We start from the raw sequence: 21189 nt of genomic DNA, 5'->3' as shown, positions 1-21189 counted from the left end.
ATACTGGCCGCCCACTGAAGATGGCGGCGGAGCTGCATCCGCGGAGCGGAAAGCTGATCGGCCTGTCCAACTCGAACCGAACCGCCCGGCGCAACCAGCCAGTCCAGGAGTTCAACCACGGGCTGGTGCTTAGTAAGGAGCCACTGAGGGACCGGGATGTCTTCACCGTCCGTATTGACAAGAAGGTAAACAACAACAGGCCTGCCGCTGCTGCTTATCTTGAGCGTGGATGAGAGCAGCGGGAGTGCGAGAGCAGCGCTGGTGGGACGGGCCGGTGGTCTGTGTCTGTCCGCAGTGAGGGGCTTCCCCTACCCGGGACGCTTCACACTGCTTGACAGCGACCACGGCTGTCGCGATTGTTCAGGGCCGATTTACATACACTGTCAGAGATTTAGCAGGGACAGATGGACTTAATAAACACATTCCGATGTGTAGACATGTTAGACTCATCACCACTAAGCTAACGATAACCTGCTTGTGTTGCCTTGGTACCGTCAGTTAGCCATGCTAATGAGCCGCTAGCAGTAGCAAGCGATGTGATCTCCGGCTAGCCGGGGCTAGCTTTTCTGGAAGGTGCTATTGGAGCTCCGTGGTGTGTTGACAAGGACTTGCTGTTGTTTATTGTACCACAGGAGCTTAACAAAGCTGGTTAATGTGTCTCTGTTTAGTTTCGTTTGGAAGGAGTCGACAGTCGTAGGTGTCTGTCAACCTCTCTGCCAGTTTGTCCCGATGGCTAATAATACTGCAGTGCTCATACCAGGTTGAGCTATCCTAGTGACTCAAAGGCTATGTGCGAGCCTATATACACACACTGCCTACAACTAGCCGCTGCTATCTGCTACCAGTTAATAATATCCAGAGTTGCATGTTAAAGGACTTAGCTTCACCTCTTCGGCATCTTGATCCAAACATAAAACATTTTCAGACCTCAGCAGCAATGATCAAGCAGCTCTGCTAGTGTAATGCATGAGGAGGTTGACCACTAAAAGGTATTACTCATTAATCACCGCTATCTGTGAACATACACTCCTCCAGTCTCATTGCTGGGACATTTCCTTTCATTTCACTTTTTTTTTTTTTAACTTTTTCTTTAAATCCATAACAATAAAAAGATATTTTACAAAAGTAACATCAACAAAGTATGGGGAACCAAGTGGAGTATACATGTCTTACTCTACTGTCTTCATGTCCATATTGTCCTTTTACAACATACATCCATTGCTTTAGAGGTTCCTTTTTAAAGCAGTTTTTATTTATTTATGTTTTGCAGACAACCAGTAAGATAATATATATATATATATATATATATATATATATATCCTCCATTTCCTTGAACTTGTAGCTTTAACATGAGTGCTTATCTGTGGCTTGCGCTATGTGCTCTTGTGACTCAGGTCTCTCTCTATATCATATCAATGCCTGTGCACAGTGTTTACATTTTGGCTGTTATCAGCGTAGGAGAGCTTGTCTGTCGTAATGGCCTCTGCAGTCTGCAACCCTACTGGATTTGTCAACAACATGGCAGCGCTGAAGTCTGTGCCAACTGGGCCACACACACACACACACACACACTCTCTCTGAATGACAGTGTGTCTGGCCAAGACGCATAGTTAGGTTATTTGGGAGATTTACCATGATGAGACAAAGCTGCATGTGAGCCAGTAAAGCTACGATTGCAGTTTAATAGCACCTACTGTATGTAAATGATTATCCATCCCTTATGGCGCTCTCAGCCTGATAAGAGCTCCCATAAACAGCCTCATGCTCTGTCATGACATGCATTGCCTGTCTGAAAATCAATACTTTCCCATCACAGAGCACCCAGATTGGCATGACTGCCCATCCTGTCTACTGACATCCACTGAGCTGCAGTGGATGTTGGAAAATCAGTGCAAGAATACGAGCAAATGAAGTGATTTATTGGACAAACAGTTTACCCAGAGTGCAACGCTGTCAGTGCTTGTCGTGTTTGTATTGAAAGTTTTTCTATTCCAGCTTTTCAGTTGTGAGGATTTGCTGCTTTTGTAAAAATCTTATATGATAGTAAAGTGAATATCTTTGGGTTTTGGACTAGTGATTGGATGAAACAAGCTATGAGGATGTCGTCTTGGGTTCAGAGAAATTGGGACAAACATTTCTCACTATTTTATAGACCAAACTATTAATTGATTGAGAAAAAAACGTCAGATTTGTCAATAATGAAAATAATCTTTAGTTGCAGCATTATAGCCGATATTAGCCGGTTTATTATGCCCAATGTTGAAATGGCATCTTTTAGGATCTTTTATACAGTATATTCTAGGAATGTGTTACTTGGACTAATACAATTGTCAAATTAGAATGACGGCATCAGTAAATTAAGTGTTTTTAAAGCCTAACTTGTTTTTAATATTGTAATAAGACGTGAAAATATCCACATTAGTTCAAATTGCCATGCATCTCTAATTTAGTATTTAGAGTTTAGTTTGCCACTTGAAAAATCATGTCAGTATTTTAAATTGGTAAAACCTGGATGTTAAAATCTTAGTTTATTCCAAAATGTAGGTTATTATTGTCAGGTCTTTTGTCCACCTTTTCACTATACAGAGTTCAGTTGTTACATTTTGTTTGTGTGTGTGTGTGTGTGTGTATGCTCTGTATAGTCTTAGCGGTGCCTCTCAGGACCTGCTTTTGATGCAATTAATTTTTCATTCTTTTCAAAAGCTGCCCAGTGGTCCTGCTCGGCATGTATGGTTGTATCCTGTAGTTATTGGTCTTTTGGACAGAGAGAGAGCGAGAGAGAGAGAGAGCGAGAGCGAGACTGAGAGGTAGACACCCACAGGCTGCTGTTACATAAGTGAATGAGCATTGAAGGAGATGTCTGTCTCCTCCACACAGCGACCCGGTCAGGCTGAGTTACTTCTAAATCTGTTAACCCAGATACCCAGGCTTTCGTAGCACACTGCCTTACATAGCACCTGCCACAGAGCTGAGGAGGACTCCACAGGAACGGACGAAGGAGAGGAGGCAAACAGGACAATATTCTAAAAATGATATTGATCTCGGAGGAAATTTTCTTTTGTTTTCTCCTCGGCACGGAGGTGAGCTGCAGAAAAAAACAACATCCCGGGAGCTGGTAGGGCTTCAATGTTACGTTCAAGGTCACTTCATCAGGGTGGATTTCTGCCAACTTAAACTAGAGTCCTGCGGAGTACCAAGTGGGGAAAAAGGGAAAAGCAGAGTGGTTGAAGATTGATCTTAAAGTTTCAGAGGACTCAATTCTCTTTCCTTGAGGAACAAACTGCATGGCTTTTTGTTGGATGTCGTTCTCCCGGGGGCTGCAGGTGGAGTGCAGCAAGCCAGGAGAGCACTCCTCAGTGGGATGACGTGGGTTCATGCCCCTGTGTCGGCAAGCATCTGCCGGGCTGAAGTGCCTCTAAGCGGGGCTCTAAATCTCCACCAGCTGCACTGACTCTGCTCTATAGCTGACGCTGCACTCTGTCATCCACATCATGGAGGCAAAACGCTGTGAAAAAAAAGAGAATTCACCCCCGGAGATCAATAAAGTATCACATTATTGTGAGCTGATGTTGAGTTTTGTGTTTCTGGGAGGAAATGGATATCTCGGGCTGCGTGTCATGTGATATGATTCCAATGTCATGCAAAGACAAAAGGAGTTTTGCTGTGAAACAGTTGTTTCTGTGAAAGGCGAGATCACAGAGGTGAAACTTGCTTGCTTAAATATTGTTTGGTGTGTGTGCACAGGTTTAATCATCCCAGCTGGACCACATAGGCATCTGCGTGTTTATGTGAGTGCTGGTAGTTCAACCTTTGTTTCAGTCACTATATAGTAGAAAGAAGAAAACATTGCAGCTGAGGAATTCTGATTCACTCCATTTTTAGTTGAGTTACACAAGGATCCAGATTTTCTAGGTGTAATAAAATATTAAAAAAGTAGGTAGTTTTGACCCTATAACAAAGGATAAGGTGTCTGTATAGGCACAAAACTCACAGATTACAGTCTCTTGATTTCAAAAAAATCCAACACTTGGGCCAATAGGACCCTAAGCGTTGCATTTTTGTTGGATCAGTTGACCATGACGTCAGTGAGATGTAACACTTTTTTTTGTCTTTAATCTGCTCTCCTGCACCTAGTCTAAATATAGTACGGCATGTGCACTCAACTACCTAACATCTTGCCTTGGAAGTTGGATGCTGGTGCTACAGTAGAGCATGTTGGCACGTTCTCATTGGTTGGTGCTTTAAGGAGAGTAATGAGAAATGAATTTGTTTGACCCAGGGTTAATTTTCTCACACGGTATTATAATGGTGATTCTTGCATACTGACGTGCAATCGCTGCCACATTTTTACTATCATATAGCTTAGTTTGTTTCTTTGTGTCACCGTGTGTGTTCACACTGTCCTGCTTTATTTTCAAAGGAGCGCTCCCTGAGCTGCGGTCTTCACTGACAGAAGGACTAAAAATAACAAGATGGATCTTACAACAAGGCACACTTTGTTTTCCATAGATATCTACCTGCAGTTTTTAGCACAGTACTTCACTCTTTTAACAGCAACTCCCACATCACAGTCTTTTTGTGATCAGAGTAACAGCTGCTGACAACTGTTTTGTTACTTCTTTTTCTCTCTGGATCTGTTGGTATTGCAGTTGCCAGTGTTTCTAAATTTCATATCACTAAAAATGGAATGCCTGGAGTGTTTTTGGCAAATGCAGGACATAACATCAGGCTGTAAATATTCATTAAATCTTTCCCCTGTTTTCGCTCAGGTGAACTCGTGGAGCGGCTCCATTGAGATTGGCGTGACGGCGCTGGACCCCGCCGGGCTGGACTTCCCCAGCAGCGCCACAGGCCTTAAGGGCGGCTCCTGGATAGTGTCGGGCTGCTCGGTGCTACGTGACGGCCGCTCCGTCCTGGAGGAGTACGGCCGCGACCTCGACCAGCTAGCCGAGGGCGACCGGGTGGGCATTCAGCGCAGCTCCCGCGGGGAGCTCCACCTCTGGGTCAACGGGCAGGACTGCGGTGCGGCCGCCAGCGGCTTGCCACCCAAGCTCTGGGCCGTGGTGGACCTGTATGGCAAGTGCACTCAAGTGACGGTGGTGAGCTGTGAGCCACCGTCGCCCTCTGCAGAGAAAGAGACAATAGAGCGGGACGAGGAGGAAGATGATGATGAGGAGGAGGAGGAGGAAGAGATGGTGGTGTGCGGGGGTCAAGGGGATGTGGGGATGACGGCACTGATGAATGTGGCAGCAATGAATGGAATGATGAATGGAGATGAAGGTAGGGGGCCTTTTTTTAATCCTCTTTTCCAACCTTTATTCTGGCATTTGTTGTTCTCACCTGTTTCCTTTTCACTCTTCTTCCTGTCAGTGCCTGAGTTTAGCTGCAGTCACAGCAGACCAGACAAGTTCCCCAACAACCTGGAGCCTGACACGGGTAAGAAAGTCCTCCTGAGATCAGTTGATGGACATTTTGAAACATGACCAGCATTGACAATCTCCTCTTCCTCTCTCTTTTCAGTTCTAACGGAGCACCAGCTCTTTGACGTGTTCAACAACGCAATAGTATCTTTTTATCGGTCTGAGGATGAGGGCGGAGGGGAAGATGGCGGAGGTGGAGGAGGAGCAGGAGGAGGCAGCGGCGGTGGCGGCAGCAGCAGCGGAGGAAATGCAGGAACTGACTCCTCCTCCAGAAACGACAGGGGGAGCAGCAGCGGCGGCAGCAGCGGAGGAGGTGCAGGCAACAGCGACAGCGGAATAGGGACAGGAGGAGGTGGAGGTGGAGGAGCTGGTGGTGCGGGAGAAAGTGGAAATACTAATAACAGTCCAGCTGGGAATGGAGGGGTCGGGCCGGGGGTTGTGACTGGTGGGATGACCACCAACGACGCGCTGCTCTTCCACGAGAAATGTGGCACGCTGATCAAACTGAGCAACAACAACAAGACGGCGGAGCGGAGGAGACCGCTGGACGAGTTCAACAACGGCGTGGTGATGACCAACCGGCCGCTCCGACACAACGAGATGTTTGAGGTGTTTACAGTCACACAACTCAGTGCTGGGATGTGTTTTCATGTGACAGAGTGATCACTTACTTATCTACTCTAGTGTCATTGTTTTTAATTGATTAAGCCCAGTAGAGCTGGGTGATCAATATTAAATGAACTGATTAATAGTCAAGGAAAAGGTTTCTCAGAGCTTAAGGTGGCATCTTCAAATTTCAGTTTCATTTCAAACCAAAAAAACCCAAAAATATTCAATTTAAAAACAAAGAAAGTAGCAAATTCTCACATTTGAGAAGGACTTTGACTTAAATGATTCGTTGATTATCAAAAATGTTGTTGTCAAAAGTGAAGACTCTAAATAATATAGTGTTAAATACATTGAACAGTGTGTTTTTTCTTTTTGGTTGCGTAAGCCCCATATGTTCACTTCACGCCCGGAGGTCTGGTGATACTCGTCACTCTGCGCTCGAGGCAGAACAGAGAAGATCTCTTCATTTTAGCTGATGAATAATTAAAAGTACCAGAAAAGTTGAAATGTCTTCCTGTTAACATTTTCAGATCCGCATTGATAAACTGGTGGACAAGTGGTCAGGCTCCATAGAGATTGGCGTGACCACACACAATCCCAACAACCTGGACTATCCTGCAACTATGACCAATCTGCGCTCAGGTAACACACGCACACACACACACACACACACACACACACACACACACACACACACACACACACACACAGAAAACTGAATTAAACAAAACAGGAGTTTGTGAACTGAAGGACATTATTCTGGCTGCTTATATTAGGTACAATCATGATGAGTGGCTGCGGGATACTGACCAACGGGAAAGGAACCCGCAGGGAATACTGTGAATTCAGCCTTGATGAACTTCAGGTTTGTGATGACACACACACACACACACACACTCATTTAATTCTGCTGCCTACCGTGCAAGTGTGTCTGGTTTTTATAATCTCCATCAACTCCTCTCATCCACGTTTAGGAGGGAGACCACATAGGGTTGATGCGCAAAGCCAGTGGAGCACTCCATTTCTACATCAATGGCATCGACCAAGGTGAGACACGTCTTAGCCCACTACGGGAGGGGGAGGGGGGCTGGAAGTGGGTCGTCGAAGTGATACGATGGTGTTACCAATGAGTGACTGAGACACATCTGCTGTTGACTTATTGCAAAATAGCAGGAATTAATGACGTATTACCCTCAAACTGTGACTGTCAGCCAGGATATTAAGATGTGACTGAAGATGTACTACCTTTATACTTCACATAAGTAATGCTGTAGCTGAGGAGGGTGTGGATTAAAGCCCCTCAGTCTCCACTCCTAACCACTTAGTGTCTCCCCCAGGTGTTGCGGCAGCCCAGACCCCCGGCGTGGTCTACGGTGTGGTCGACCTCTATGGCATGGCCGTCAAAGTCACCATAGTCCACAACCACAACCACAGTGACCGCCTCAGACGCAACAACGCCATCATGAGGGCTCTGTCGCCTGACGTCGGCCGGCCCCGGCCATCTCTTTCCCTCACTCCAGACTCGGAGGGGCCCGACCGACTGCTGTTCCACTCCAACTGTGGCCAGAAGGCCGCCATCATCAGTGACGGCAGGACGGCGCTGCGCCCACAGTGAGTCCACCTCCAACCTTGTCCCTGAGTTAATTACAGGCATTCTTCTTCTTTACATGCTGGATTTTGATTTGTTTTTGTTTGTTTTACAAATCTTCTCGATTAAAGTTTCATTTTTTATGCATGCAACTGGCAAAACGTGTTGCAGCATCCAGATATTTGTAGTATAGGTTGGTATCATTTGTTCTGCTATCTAAAAACACATCAACAGCAAAGGCCTGTTTCTATATTTTTTTTAATTTGTGGTCCACTTGAATACAAATGCAATCCCTGAACTTTGGAACAGTATGGTTTTCATTGGATTCATGTCTTTTTTGTTGAATTTATGACCAAATACATCATGACTCGGTCAGAGGAGTATAATGAGCTGAGTACAAAGTAACATTTCTATGTGTGTAAATTATCTTGAATGTGCTCAGAAGGTTTTTAAAGGTATATATTAATACTTAAGAATGCTTGTTGCTGTGAATAAATGTCAGCTTTAGAGTTATATAGTCTAATTCTATAATTGTAAAAAAAAACAACAAAGTTTGCAATGGAGGAAGTGTAGAAATCCTCTATGTGCAGCCTCTTTAAACAGAAAACAACGATATACTCACAAGTTCACAACACTGCTTCAACAGTGCGACTGATGACTTCAACCACGGCGTGGTCCTGAGCAGCCGGCCGCTGCGCTCCAACGAGGTGTTCCAGGTTCGCATCGACAAGATGGTGGACAAGTGGGCGGGTTCCATCGAAATCGGTGTCACGACGCACAACCCTGCATACCTGCAGCTGCCCTCCACCATGACCAACCTGCGCTCAGGTGAAATACAATACATCTGATTTGTTAAACAGGGTTTCTCTTCGGTCTCAGTCTTTTCTGAGAAACCTGGTGAACGTTGGATGATGTGAACGTTGTGTTATTGCTACATCTCTCTGTAAGTGTGGATGCGTTTGTGAGATGCTTTTTCAAACAGAGATCTCACAACAACGACAAAGTTTTTCTGTGTTATTGTTTTCCAGGGACGTGGATGATGACGGGGAATGGCGTAATGCACAACGGAACAACAATACTGGACGAGTACGGACACAACCTGGACCGGCTCAAGGTGAGTGACATTATTCTTTTATTACTCAGCTGATTGTTACCCCTGGCCTTTCACCCATCATCCTCTGTCCTCCTTCCTCCTCCCACGATAACCTCTTCTCCTCTTGCAGGCGGGTGACACAGTAGGCGTGGTGCGGAAAGAAGATGGCAGCCTCCACTTCTTTGTAAACGGCGTGGCTCAGGGCCCGGCAGCCTGGAACGTCCCTCCCAGCGTCTACGCCGTGGTCGACCTCTATGGCCAGGCTGCTCAGGCCACCATCATGGACGACATGGGTGAGAGAAGGAGGAAGAGAAACACTGCTCCATTTTAACAGTTAATAACTGAGATTCTTCTTTAGGATGGAGGATGTGAACTTCTAACTATTTCCTCTCCTTTTTTTTAGTGGACCTCCCCCCTCTCCCAGAGGACAGCTCAGAGGGCCCCACGGCCATGTCGCCCGGGAGCCCCTGCTCAGTCGGAGGGGCCAGCACAACCAACGACCTGCGTTTCCACCAGCTACATGGCACCAACGCCGTCATCACCAATGGGGGGCGCACCGCCCTGCGTCAGAACTGCCGCAGCGAGTTCAACGACGCTATTGTCATTTCCAACAGGTAATGAAACAAATGACAAATAACTTTTAGTGATTAATATGCATCTATGGATCATAAAACATAAGAAATGAGTGATTATTAGTAATGTGGTTAAGGAGCAGGTAATGGAGGAGCTGCTTCAGGATTTGAACTTGTTGCCTCCTTGCAGGTGCCTTCGAGACGGAGAGCTGTTTGAAATCGTCATTCAGAAGATGGTGGACCGCTGGTCGGGTTCAATAGAAGCAGGTGAGGTGCTTCTGTTGTGTCCACTAGGAATCTTGTGTTTTCTGCGTTACCTAACATTCATCTATACAACAGAATTGGAGACATTATGTGTAAATGTATTCCACGTGTAATCACCACAGATTTCTGTGTATGTGCAGGAGTGACGGCCATCAGGCCAGACGAGCTCGAGTTTCCCAACACTATGACTGATATCGACTATGACACTTGGATGCTCAGGTAGAGCGCTATGTGAACATGAAACCTCAAAAGCTGTATTACCATATATTTGTATTTCTTTTAACTTAAACTTAATCGTTTATTAAGTTCTTAAGATGCACCTAGCTGTTATGCTGATGTACTCAATGTTAGTACCTCCAACTGGTTTAATGTGTTCTCAACCTGGACTCCAAACCCCTGTTACAGATATAAACTTTGCTTTTTTTAGGTTATTTTTCTGTAATTATTGGAATGAAAAAGGAATTTATTACAAAGCCAAAAAATATAAGTTTGTGGATCTTAGGTTTAGTGTTTTTCTTGTCTTTGGTTGTGGGGCAACTCTTTGTTAACATTTAGATCACAGCCAGACTCAAGGTTCCTTTTTGTGTCTTCCACAGTGGAACGGCCATCATGCAGGACGGCAACACGATGCGCAACAACTATGGTTGTGACCTGGACTCCCTGACCACGGCCTCACGGATAGGCATGATGCGCTCAGCCACCGGCGACCTCCACTATTACATCAACGGCGTGGACCAAGGTGTCGCCTGCTCCGGTCTGCCACCAGGTGAAGAATAATCAACGGCAGTCAAGAATCGGGAGTCAGGAGTCAGGAGTGTATGTTTCATGCCTCTCTCTCTCTCTCTCTCTCTCTCAGAGGTGTATGCTGTGATTGACCTGTATGGTCAGTGTGTTCAGGTGTCCATCACCAGCTCCTCAGGCCCGCTGGACAACAGCCTCTGTACCAGCAACATCACTGAGAAGAGCTTCCCCATCCACTCACCAGGTACACACCAGGGTCCCTGCTCAGGTCTGCAAAGTCTTGAAAAGCATGAAAATTACAGTCCGATCATTTTTATCAAGAAGTTTGGGAATTGGATGAAAAGTCTGTCAAAGGTTTAGTAAAATAATTCTTTATATAGTTTTCAACCAACTAACTAAAATCTTCCATGCAGTTGTATTGAATTATAAAACACTTAAAACGTATTATTGTGTTTTCTGTTTGTTCAAAAGTAAAAGTAAAGAAATGTAGGTATAGAAAAAAACATTGATTGTCCTCAAAGCCTCATCTCCACATTTCTTCGTGTGTGTGTGTGTGTGTGTGTGTGTGTGTGTGTGTGTGTGTGTGTGTGTGTGTGTGTGTGTGTCTGTGTCTGTGTCTGTGTCTGTGTCTGTGTGTGTGTGTGTGTGTAGTAGCAGGCGTTGCCCATCGGCTCCACGGTAAGCACGGTAAGAACGTGGTGCTGCTTGGTGACGGCTGCCAGGCCATCAGAGTTGGAGGCTACGCCCACGGCATCGTGTTCAGTGCGAAGGAACTCAAAGCAGACGAGCTGTTTGAGGTAAACGATTATTTATATTTATATTTACCAGGAAAACCCTCTGAAATGAACCTGCTACCTAACCTGTCATCTTTGAAATAATGCACACATTAATCTGCGTATGCTATGAGTACAATTTTCTCCATTAGAAATGACGTGGTTTCTGTTTTCCCCCGCTAGCTGCCACTTGTTTTTTTCCTGATCTTTCTGTCTCTGTCCTGCAGGTGAGGATTGATGAAGTGGACGAGCAGTGGTGCGGTTCGCTGCATATCGGTCTGACCACGCTGGCACCTCTGGAGCTGCCGTCCTGCCCGCTGTCGGGTCTCTCCCCCTCCCTCCCGCAGCTTCGCACCAAGGTCACCTGGCTGCTCTGCGGCTCTGAGGTCCGTCGCAACGGCGTGCTGCAGCGCCAGAACTACTGCTGCTCACTGGACCGGCTGACGGTGAGCTGCTCCTCCCTGCACCTCCCTGCTCTGTGAGCTCCAAAACAAACAAAAGATAGATCTGGTTAGAGGTCATATCAAAGACCTTTAAACCCTCAGCCTCAGATTTGTCGACGGTGCCCCTCTGGCTGCTTCAGAGCCCTGACTTAAGACTAAAGACATTATCACAGCTTTGAGATGATCACAGTCTGAAAGAGAAGCAAAACAGAAATAACTATCGATCAGTATCTACCTCTTCTCACACCTTAAAACTCAGAAATGTCACTTGAAATGTGCTTTTAAAAACTGCTGCGCAAATAAGGAGAAGTGGAAGCAGCCACTTGATTATTTTTAAGAGACATGATACTCTGCAGTTACCGGATATTGCATTAAGTCTATTACACACAATTCAATTAGTAACAGGTTATTCATTTTGTCAGTAGATGATGTGCTCTTCTTGAAGAAAACAAATCTCTGCCGGCAGGAGACTTTTGTTTTAAAATGACCTTCATTCATCTTCACTGAATATGTTTCTTAGGTTGGGAACCGTGTGGGTGTGAAGAGGTGCAGTGACGACACCATGCACATCTTCATTGATGGAGAAGACATGGGACCTGCAGCGACTGCAGTAGCAAAGGTACACACACACACACACACACACACACACACACACACACATATCTACAGTACACTGCTGCTTGGCCCCATGCTGCACCATTCAGCATCTTGCTCTGGCTCCCTGCAGAATGTGTATGCAGTTTTGGACCTGTATGGGCGGATAACGGCGGTGTCCATTGTGAGCTCTTCATTGATGGAGGACACAGAAAGCGTCAAGGCGCCCTCGCTGTCATCAGACAGCTGCAGTGAAGGAGAGGAAGACAGCACCCCTGTCAGAGAGGTAGGGGCATAAAGAGAGGCAGCAGTTTAAAGAGCCTCTCAGTCTGTTAACAAACACTGAGAGAAGCTCAGACTCTTCATGTCACCTCTTGTCGCCTCCAGGTTGAGACTGAGCCGTGTGCGCTGGTGCCCACCGTCATGGCATTCCTGGAAAACCACGGCAAAAACATCCAGCTGTCCAACCAGAACCTGACGGCAGCCAGAGTCTCCAGCTACAACCAGGGCCTGCTGGTCACCGCCCAGCCGCTGGCTCGCCAGCAGCTGTTCCAGGTAACTCTACCGTACGGTTTGGTGTCCAAATGTGGTCCAGGTGGCTACGTTGGTCCAGGCAGGCACAGGAACTCAATTCACCAGCATAATAATAAAAAAATAAAAATGAAAGAGGGTTTTCCTTTTTATTTTCCTGGCACAAGTGAATTTACTAATAAACTATATACCAAATACAATGACAAGGTATTTCAGCTGTGACTGTTCCAGTCCGTCAACAGCCTCTCTTTGGTCACCAGTTTCAGATCGACCGTCTGAACCCGTCGTGGACGTCGTCGCTGTCGTTGGGGGTGATAGGTCACTCCCCCGACCGGCTCAACTTCCCTTCCACAGCGTGTTGTCTGAAACGCTCCACCTGGCTGTTGCAGAGAGATTCTGTCTTCCACAACTCCCTAAAGGTAACACACACACACACACACACACACACACACACACACACACACACACACACACACACACTCACACACTGAGCAGTTTAGAAGGACTGAAATGATAAATATTCCTTTATAGCTGTATGCCAGAGAGAAAGACAGAAGCAGAAGTCTTGATTCCACTCAAACTTTACTGATGCTCAGTATCAGTCAATCAGTCAATCAGTCAATCAATCAATCAATCAATCAATCAGTCAATCAGTCAATCAATCAGTCAATCAATCAGTCAATCAATCAGTCAATCAATCAGTCAATCAATCAATCAATCAATCAATCAATCAGGCACATTTGTAGGAACAGTTGTAACAGCTTTCTGTATACAAAGAAATGTATGTATGTGTGCAACAGCTGCTCATTCTTTCATACAGTGTTCATGCCTTGGCAGTCCTGAGTGGAATGAATAGCGAGGCCATGAGTGGGCAGTGGTAAAGGACCCAGTCCTTGCTAAGTCTTCCTGTCTAATGCCTGTCCTTTTTTCTTAATTTACCGGGCTAATACTGCCACCTTGTGGGAATTTAGTACTTAAACACACAAAATCTGTCTGTCAATTGTGTTCTCAGTGACTGTCTGATTGATCTTTTGTCAGATGTCTCTTCCTGCTCTCCTTTTCATCCATTTGTACTTTCTTTCACCATCATCCCTCCAAACACTCCTCTCTTAACTCATTTTTCTTTTCTCTCCTGTTAAAACGTCTCTTTTTTTCTTTTTTGCTCATCACTCTTTTCCTCAGACTTGTGAGAACTATGGTCCTAATCTGGACACTTGTCCGGAGGGGACGGTGTTGGGTCTGCTGGTGGACGCCAACAGTTGTCTCCACCTCTACGTCAACGGCATGGACCAGGGTGTGGCAGCGCAGGACATTCCTTCTCCCTGCTACCCCTTCATCGACCTCTACGGCCAGTGTGAACAGGTCAGCGCTACAGACACATACAGTGCATACTTACAATCCGGTTGTTATTCGCAGAATGTGTATTGTCAAGGGGAACCACACAAGTTGTAACATAACATAGCTTTATTTTATATATCTAAAAGAAAATGGCCAACCAAAACCAACTAAGAGTGGCTGACTTCCACTAGGTTATATAGTATTATTATAGTATTGACTTAATACTTAATTTACCAGTCATTTAGACGCGACTGCCGTGAGCCACCAGAAATATGTAAGAATATGATTATATGCACCAAAAAAATAAGTAAAAAAAGAAATTCTCACTCAGCCCTTGTATCTAACCCTCCACAGAGAGCTCAAAGGTCAGGGTTTTAGATCATCTAATTGTTAGGTCTCTAAGATGTCAGAAAATAGCCCATAAAAATGTGCACTGCAATTTTTTAGATGCTGGAATCAACATATATGTTTTTGCTTGATAAATGACCTCAATGATTAATCAATTACCTGTGTTGGCGATTCATTTTCTGGTGACTTATCTAATTATTTCAGCACTACATCACTATGAAGTAAATCCCAAGAGGATGTGTTGATGAATGTTGTGTTGTCATGGCAGGTTACTATAGTAACAAACAACGTGCCAGCTGTGGGCGGAGAGAGTGGTGAGACCCGTTGTCAGGGCGACATGGAGAAGGCAGACATGGTTGACGGTGAGAAGCCAGTAGTTACTGTTTGTTTATCTGTTCTTTTAGGTTCTGTTCAGTCTCTGAAGTCTCAAGTTTTACGTTGTGTTTTGCAGGAATCAAAGAGAGTGTGTGCTGGACGCCCCCTCCAGAGGTCAACCCCAACAAGACCTGTGAGTACCAGGCGCTGTGCTCACGCTTCAAGGACCTGCTCACGTTACCAGGTGAGTTTTATTCCAGCCTGTCTGCCACGATCTCTGTCTGAGATCTAAAATCACGTAACAATCTGTGTCTTCTCCACCACTGTCCATTAAAAAGACGGCTATTTTAACGAAGACGCAAAGTACAACCTGTGCTACTGTGAGTCCTGCCACAAGCTTCGGGGTGACGAGGCTTATTATAAGAGAGGAGAGCCGCCGCGGGACTACGCCCTGCCCTTCGGATGGTGCCGCTTCGCCCTCAGGTGAGGATGACCTCTCAGATACGTTATAGAGCAGGGAGGTGTTGAACTGTCTGTGGTCATGACATTTGAGAGATACTACAGTATTACCAACAGTAGCTGTGTATTTTCACTCAGTACCAGGGAGAAGGTTTATAAAAATGGCTTGGTTTTGTGTTTGTCTGTTGTAGAGGTTGTTTGTTTACATGCAAAGCAAATTTTATTCTTACAATAATATAAAACCCAAGGGACAGAAAGGTACCTAAAAATGTCTCTCTGTCTGCTTACAGGCTGTGTATCCATTAATCTGTAATTAACAACTGTACAGCCTTCTGTGTGGTCTATAAGTGCTTGTTTCTGTGTGCAGGATCAAGCCCCACTGTGAGGTTTCTAATGCACTGAAGAAGTGGCACATCGCCTACCACGGCACCAGTGTAGGAGCCCTGCGACGCACGCTGGACCACAGCCAGCTGCTGGCTGGTAGGAAAATCATTCCTTTTCACAAAGACACACACAGAGGTTCAAGGACGTTCTGCCCTGCACATTTTGGATTTTCCTCCCAGGAATGTTAGGCCCACAGCTGTCTTGTAAACCTCAAAGTCTTCATCCACTAAAGGACAGATAATTCTCACCGTGAAGAATAGAGATTTCCACAACTGACTGAAAGAAGTGCTTCTAAAACTAAAGCTTAAACTATAAATGTCACTTTGTTGTTGCAGGGACGTCATCCATCTTCTCGGTTTCCCCGGTGAAGGCGGAGGGGCCTAATGGCTACAGCGAGCCAGAAGAGAACAGCGCCCCCGGCAGGGAGGTTCCCAGAGTGCGGCTCTCCCCCACTATGCGCTACTCCGGCATGGAGATCTTTGCCCCTAAAGTGCAGTAAGTCCGCCTGGTTCAGAAAACCCCTAATGGCTGTTTTTAATTTGAAATTTGTGCATCTTTGGGGGAATCTTTGTTGGAGCGCTCACAGGAAATAAGGGGAGAGAGAGCACTGACTGATGGTTCTCCTTCTCCTCGTGCAGATTTCAGGACCCCCGTTCTCACCGCTGCCACCAGGCTCAGGTGGGATTCCAGGTGTGTGTGCGTCCCGGCTCCTACAAGGTGGGACCCCAGACGCTCGGCCACAGCGAGCCCCTGGACCCTCGCTTCAGCAACTCAGAGATCGAGTGGATCACAAAGGAACAGGGCGGCACGCTCCTCTACGGACTGCTCATCCGGGTCGAGTGAATGGAGCGGGTGAGGGAGGCAATCGGGTGGAAGTGGGGAGGGTCCGCGTGGCGCTCCACCTACTTTTAATAAACTGACAACCAAATCCAACCCCTGCCTTGAGCGAGAGACTCCTCTGGAATCCAGCTGTTCCTACTGTGGATTGTTGACAATTCAGCATTATTGATTTGTTTTGTTTATTACTTTGGTTTTTGGTTGTTCGCTCTTGGACTCTTTTAATGGCCGGGGGCTACGGCGGTTTCAAAGAAGAACAGACACTGCCTGCACTTTATGTTTCGGACACCCGTGGGCGATTTTTAAACTAACTTCTCATCGACACGACACGTTAGTTCATTCGCTACAGTTTTTTTTGCCACGTTTTTGTTATCATTCTTCTCAACATATTTTCTTCCACACTCACAAACAGCTTCTTTTTTTTTTTTTTTTTTGGCACTTATTTTAACACTCACCACCTCTGCTCTGGTCAGTGTTTTATTTTGGGAGGAGCTGTCCCCTGCCAACCTGCACGTTAACGGATCGTCACCTAAAAAGACTGAAACGTGGGTAAAAAAAAATAATAAAAAAGTGACAATGTTTTCACAAAAATCTAAAAAAAACAGACACTTGAATCTGAGAATGAACCCAAGAGTGTCTTGTGATTGTGACTTCTTTGGGGGGGGATTTTAAAACTGGAGGAAGAAAAAAATGTTTACACATGTACCACTGTATGTTGCTGTCCTCTTCATGTCTCCACATTAGCAGTCTGTCTACTCCATCAGTCCTGTTTGCGTTTCTGCTCTGGCCCAGCATCACTTCTGACCCGTCTTGTCAAATGGAGAAAATCACAGGCTTTAAACTGTGGAGAAAACTGGAAGGTTTGACATTTGAGGAAGTGTGTTTATTTGCTTTCTTGCCCGGAGTTAGATGAGAAGATTGATATCACTTCTGTCTGTATGGTTAAAATGAAGCTACTGGCTAACTTAGCATAGAGACTGGAAACGAGGAGAAACAGCTAGCATGACTCTGTCCAAAGGGAACAAAACCCACCTATCAGCAGCTCTGAAATTCACCAGTTAAACAAGCTGTTTCACGTTTGTTTAATCCATACAAAAACCTGTAAAATGACAATTTGCCATTTTACGGGGGGGGGTGTTGGACGATTTCTTGGCCAGGACCAGTTGCAACTAAGACATAGTTGGCGCCAAGAAATTGTTCGGTACATAACCCACCGTAAGACGCTGAATTTTACACACCGGGTTTTGTACGGATTAAACAAACAAGACCTAATGTATTAATTAGTGAGCATTAGAGGTGCTAGCAGGCGGGTTTTGTTACCTTTGAACAGGGACAGGCTAGCTGTTTGCCCCTATGCTAACAGTCTCCTGGCTGTAGCTTCATGTTAGCACACAGATGTTAGCAAACTCTCAGCAAGAAAGCAAATTTCCCAATTGCAAGTTTTTTTTAAATGGACAGAAGGTGTAAATGGTTTTCCTCATCACTCCTGCGGTCTCGCTTCCCCCGCATCGTTTACTGTAGATCCCCGATCTGTCCATCAGTCATGTGTGACCCTGTTTACCTGGCAGGACCTCCAGAGCCTCAAGGTCAGCAGGACGAGTCGTCTGCATCCCACGACCTACGCTGGTGTTTACATGTGAATGTTATTAATTAGGGCTCTGCAGTTTTTATTTCAACTAACATCACTGATTTACATTTGTCAAATGTTTATACAAGGGTTTTATTTGATCCAAAACATCCACCTAATGGTTGATTGTATGTGAACAGCTTTCCAAAGCGTTTTTCTTTTTCACTGTTCTCAATCCTGTTGCCAATTTGATAAACCTGCTACAGAACACGAAAGCCCCAAAACATTTTTCAAGGCACAGTTTTGATGAGTCAAACTCATTAAAAAAAGATATAATTAAAGAAGCTCAGTCACCTTCTAAGAGCAGCTGTGATCTGACTGATGGAAGATCTACGGGGTTTGGCAAAGGAATAACTTCCAATCAAAAATGTGAACAATATTATTATATGGGTTATTTACAGCCCAGTGCTGCTTTGTACAAATTAATTTGTATTGTTTTTTGTTTTCTGTATGTTGCATTGTACAGGCTGTTACATAACAAATCATATCTTCCTGATTTATAAAAAATAAAATAAACTGACAGACAGTATGCACAGAAGGATGGTTCAAATGTTTTTGGTTTTTTTAGTGCGTGCTGTAAAACAAAAAGATGCCATGAAGAAAAGACAATCTACTGGTGCTTTTGGTTCCTTTTTTTTCAAATTTTATTTAGAGTAGGAAAAAAAAGTCCGGTCACTGACATGCAGTGTTGCATACTTACTCAATCACACCGTTTCTAAAATGCTGTAGACTAATTACTCATTAAGGCCAATAGTGGGTTTCTTTCATAGCTTTTTACAGAAATGGTGGCTGCTTCAGGGACAGCTCTGTCCTGCCATTTAAGTACAGACACACAAGTAATTTAAAAATGCAGAGACTCAAGAGTTCAACAACTAAAAATAGACAAATTACTAGTTTGCTGTCCCACAAACAAAAATATATAATGATGGCATAATTGTAGCAAAGTACAATAAAGTACCACTGACAGACAGTGATCTGCTGTATGATCCTGTTGGGTTGCATAGTCGGTTTTGTTTATTAATCTGTCGTCAGCTTTAAAGAGTCATTTCTGCACCAGCTTTGACTTTTTAGGTGGACCCTGAGTTTCCTTTTATTTGATTTTTTTCTTCTAATGTCCGCTAACTTAAAAGCTGTCAATTACGTCCCGAGCTCTTCCAGGCCCTGTCAAATAGTTTGACAGTTTTGAGAAACACACGCATTCACTTTCTTTCTCAATATCAATCTCATATCTGCACATTTATGTCAGGATGTGGTTAGCTTACCTTAGTTTAGCATCTCGACCTGAAGCAACAGGACACAGGCAGCCCCATCTGACCTTAGCACTCCATACTACTCTGTAACTCTGTCAACTATTCCTGGAACTCCTTAAAGAACAGTAGCTTATCCATCCACACAGCACGTCTGTGCAGCATCTCCGCTGGTTGCCTGGCAACCTCACTAGACAAGAGGAAGAGGATTGCACCCAGCGGTTTGCCAAGAAATAGTTCCAGCACATAACTTCTCCTAGTACCACAACTTGTTTGTGTTTGGGTACAGACTTAATGAACAAGATATAACTTGTTAATTAATTCATTTTAGAGGCGTATTTTCTTCCAGTCTTTATGCTAAGCTAAGTGAATCACCTCCTGGCTCCAGTTCCATACTAATCGTACAGACGTGAGAGACAATCTTCTCTTGACTTTCAGAAAGAAAGCAAACGTAGTGTATTTGCCAAACTGTTAAACTATTCCTTTAAGACTCCAGGCACAAGGAAGCTTTGATTAAACTGACTGAAATCTGGGCCAAATGTACGGTTTAGCAACAGGACACACATCGCTTTAAGTCTCAGAACTGGAAAAAGGAGTAAGGGGCAACAAACATTTTTGCTACAAAATATCACTAAATACATGTGAAGCACTTGTACGAGAGAAAGCCAAAGTGCAGCTGTTGATACTGAGTTTTGTGGGAGGGGAGGTCAGATTTTAAGCAGCGTTGTGTGCATGTTGACTGCAAAGTGTTAATGACAAGCTGAGAGGGTAAAAACCTCTAAATGAGCTCTGAGAAGAGAGACAAACGGACAAAGACGATGTAAAAGTTTGGTTCAGCTTCATTCAAATATACATCTTAACTTCCACGCGCGCACACACGCATACATACATACATACAGTCTTCCAAATATGCCAGAAACCAATAACAACAAAAAATCCCACACAGTTTAAAAAAATAGCGAAAAGTTCTTTGTACACTTACACATAACAACTGTCAACATGTGCCCAAACCCTGACGTACAGCATTCACTCTCAGACATAAGGTTGTAAGCATCAAGCTACAGTGGGTGCTTTTATAAAAACGCATGATCACAGTAGTTCAAATAAAATGGCTCCTTTTTGAATAAATAAACAGTTGTGACAAAACGACCTTCATTACAAACAAACTTCCACGTCTTTTGATTCATCGTGATTTAAAAAGAAAACTTCCAGTAAGTCGACTACAGCAGCTGTTATTTTCTCCCAGCTCCGACATAAATAAAACGGGGATCTACAAACACTTGTGGGTGAAAAACCTCTCCTGAACCCACACACACACACACACACACACACACAGCTCATTGCCTCACCTGCTGCACCACATTAGTGAGCCAACAACAAACCTCCTTGTAAAAACCACAGGAAAAAAATCTTAAAATATGTCATTGTTTACAAACTCTTCTTGCACAGTAAAACTCCCCTCTTTTTTTGAGCTTAAAAAAAATCCAAGATTTAGCCACCACCTCCCTGAAAGCGTCTTGCTTCAGGTGTCCAAGGATATTTCTCTCTGACCCCACTTCTCTGATTCAGCAGACTCTGAAGAGTTTAGACATTTCTGATGTACTGCAGTGATTTTGAGGAGGAGAGTTTGGCAGTCAGAGGTGGAAAAGTTTTGAAATATTTCAGCGAGACCAGCAGGGGTGGTGCAACCGAGAGGCAGAGCGGGACAGCAAAACTATGATGAGAGCACTCAACGTTCGTTTTTTTCCTCTCTCTTGGGGAGAAGGAGGAGGTACTAAGAGGAAAGACAGATAAGAAAAAAAGAAGGGATAGTTCTCCCAGAATTCATTGTGGCTGGTTGTGGGAGGACGGTACAAGGGGTTTACAGAGAAAGAGAGACAAAGGGAGGTCACTAATGAGAAGAGGAGGAGGGAGGAAGGCGAGCAGCAATTTGATTAGAGATTTGTTTCGTCTCTCATCATCTACTTTACAGAAGTGTTTTTTTTTTTTCTTTTCCTCCAGATGAT

At 44.7% G+C, this 21189-nt stretch overlaps 1 protein-coding gene across 2 annotated transcripts; it reads left to right on the top strand.

Annotated features, from left to right (window-relative positions):
* Positions 1–20: 20 nt before the first annotated feature.
* Positions 21–16315, top strand: neurl4 (neuralized E3 ubiquitin protein ligase 4). 2 transcript variants are annotated; one of them, XM_070929765.1, is made up of 30 exons: positions 21–185; positions 4770–5198; positions 5379–5436; positions 5521–5578; positions 5807–6029; positions 6560–6671; positions 6806–6894; positions 7004–7076; positions 7367–7640; positions 8264–8445; positions 8646–8731; positions 8841–9003; positions 9114–9324; positions 9473–9549; positions 9687–9765; positions 10143–10312; positions 10403–10531; positions 10939–11084; positions 11288–11506; positions 12024–12122; positions 12231–12374; positions 12455–12652; positions 12889–13047; positions 13811–13990; positions 14583–14676; positions 14766–14873; positions 14968–15112; positions 15456–15568; positions 15808–15967; positions 16111–16315. In XM_070929765.1, exons 1-30 carry the CDS (start codon positions 21–23, stop codon positions 16313–16315), a joined length of 4548 nt encoding a protein of 1515 aa, XP_070785866.1. The 2 variants fall into 2 exon arrangements, with proteins under 2 accessions (XP_070785866.1, XP_070785865.1); XM_070929764.1 differs by having other exon boundaries at positions 4770–5231.
* Positions 16316–21189: the final 4874 nt, after the last annotated feature.

This window comes from Enoplosus armatus, chromosome 23 (assembly GCF_043641665.1).
Source record: "Enoplosus armatus isolate fEnoArm2 chromosome 23, fEnoArm2.hap1, whole genome shotgun sequence".
Lineage (NCBI taxonomy): Eukaryota > Metazoa > Chordata > Actinopteri > Centrarchiformes > Enoplosidae > Enoplosus > Enoplosus armatus.
The sequence above is the reverse complement of the archived record's forward strand: the minus strand, read 5'-3'. Positions and strand labels throughout refer to the sequence as shown.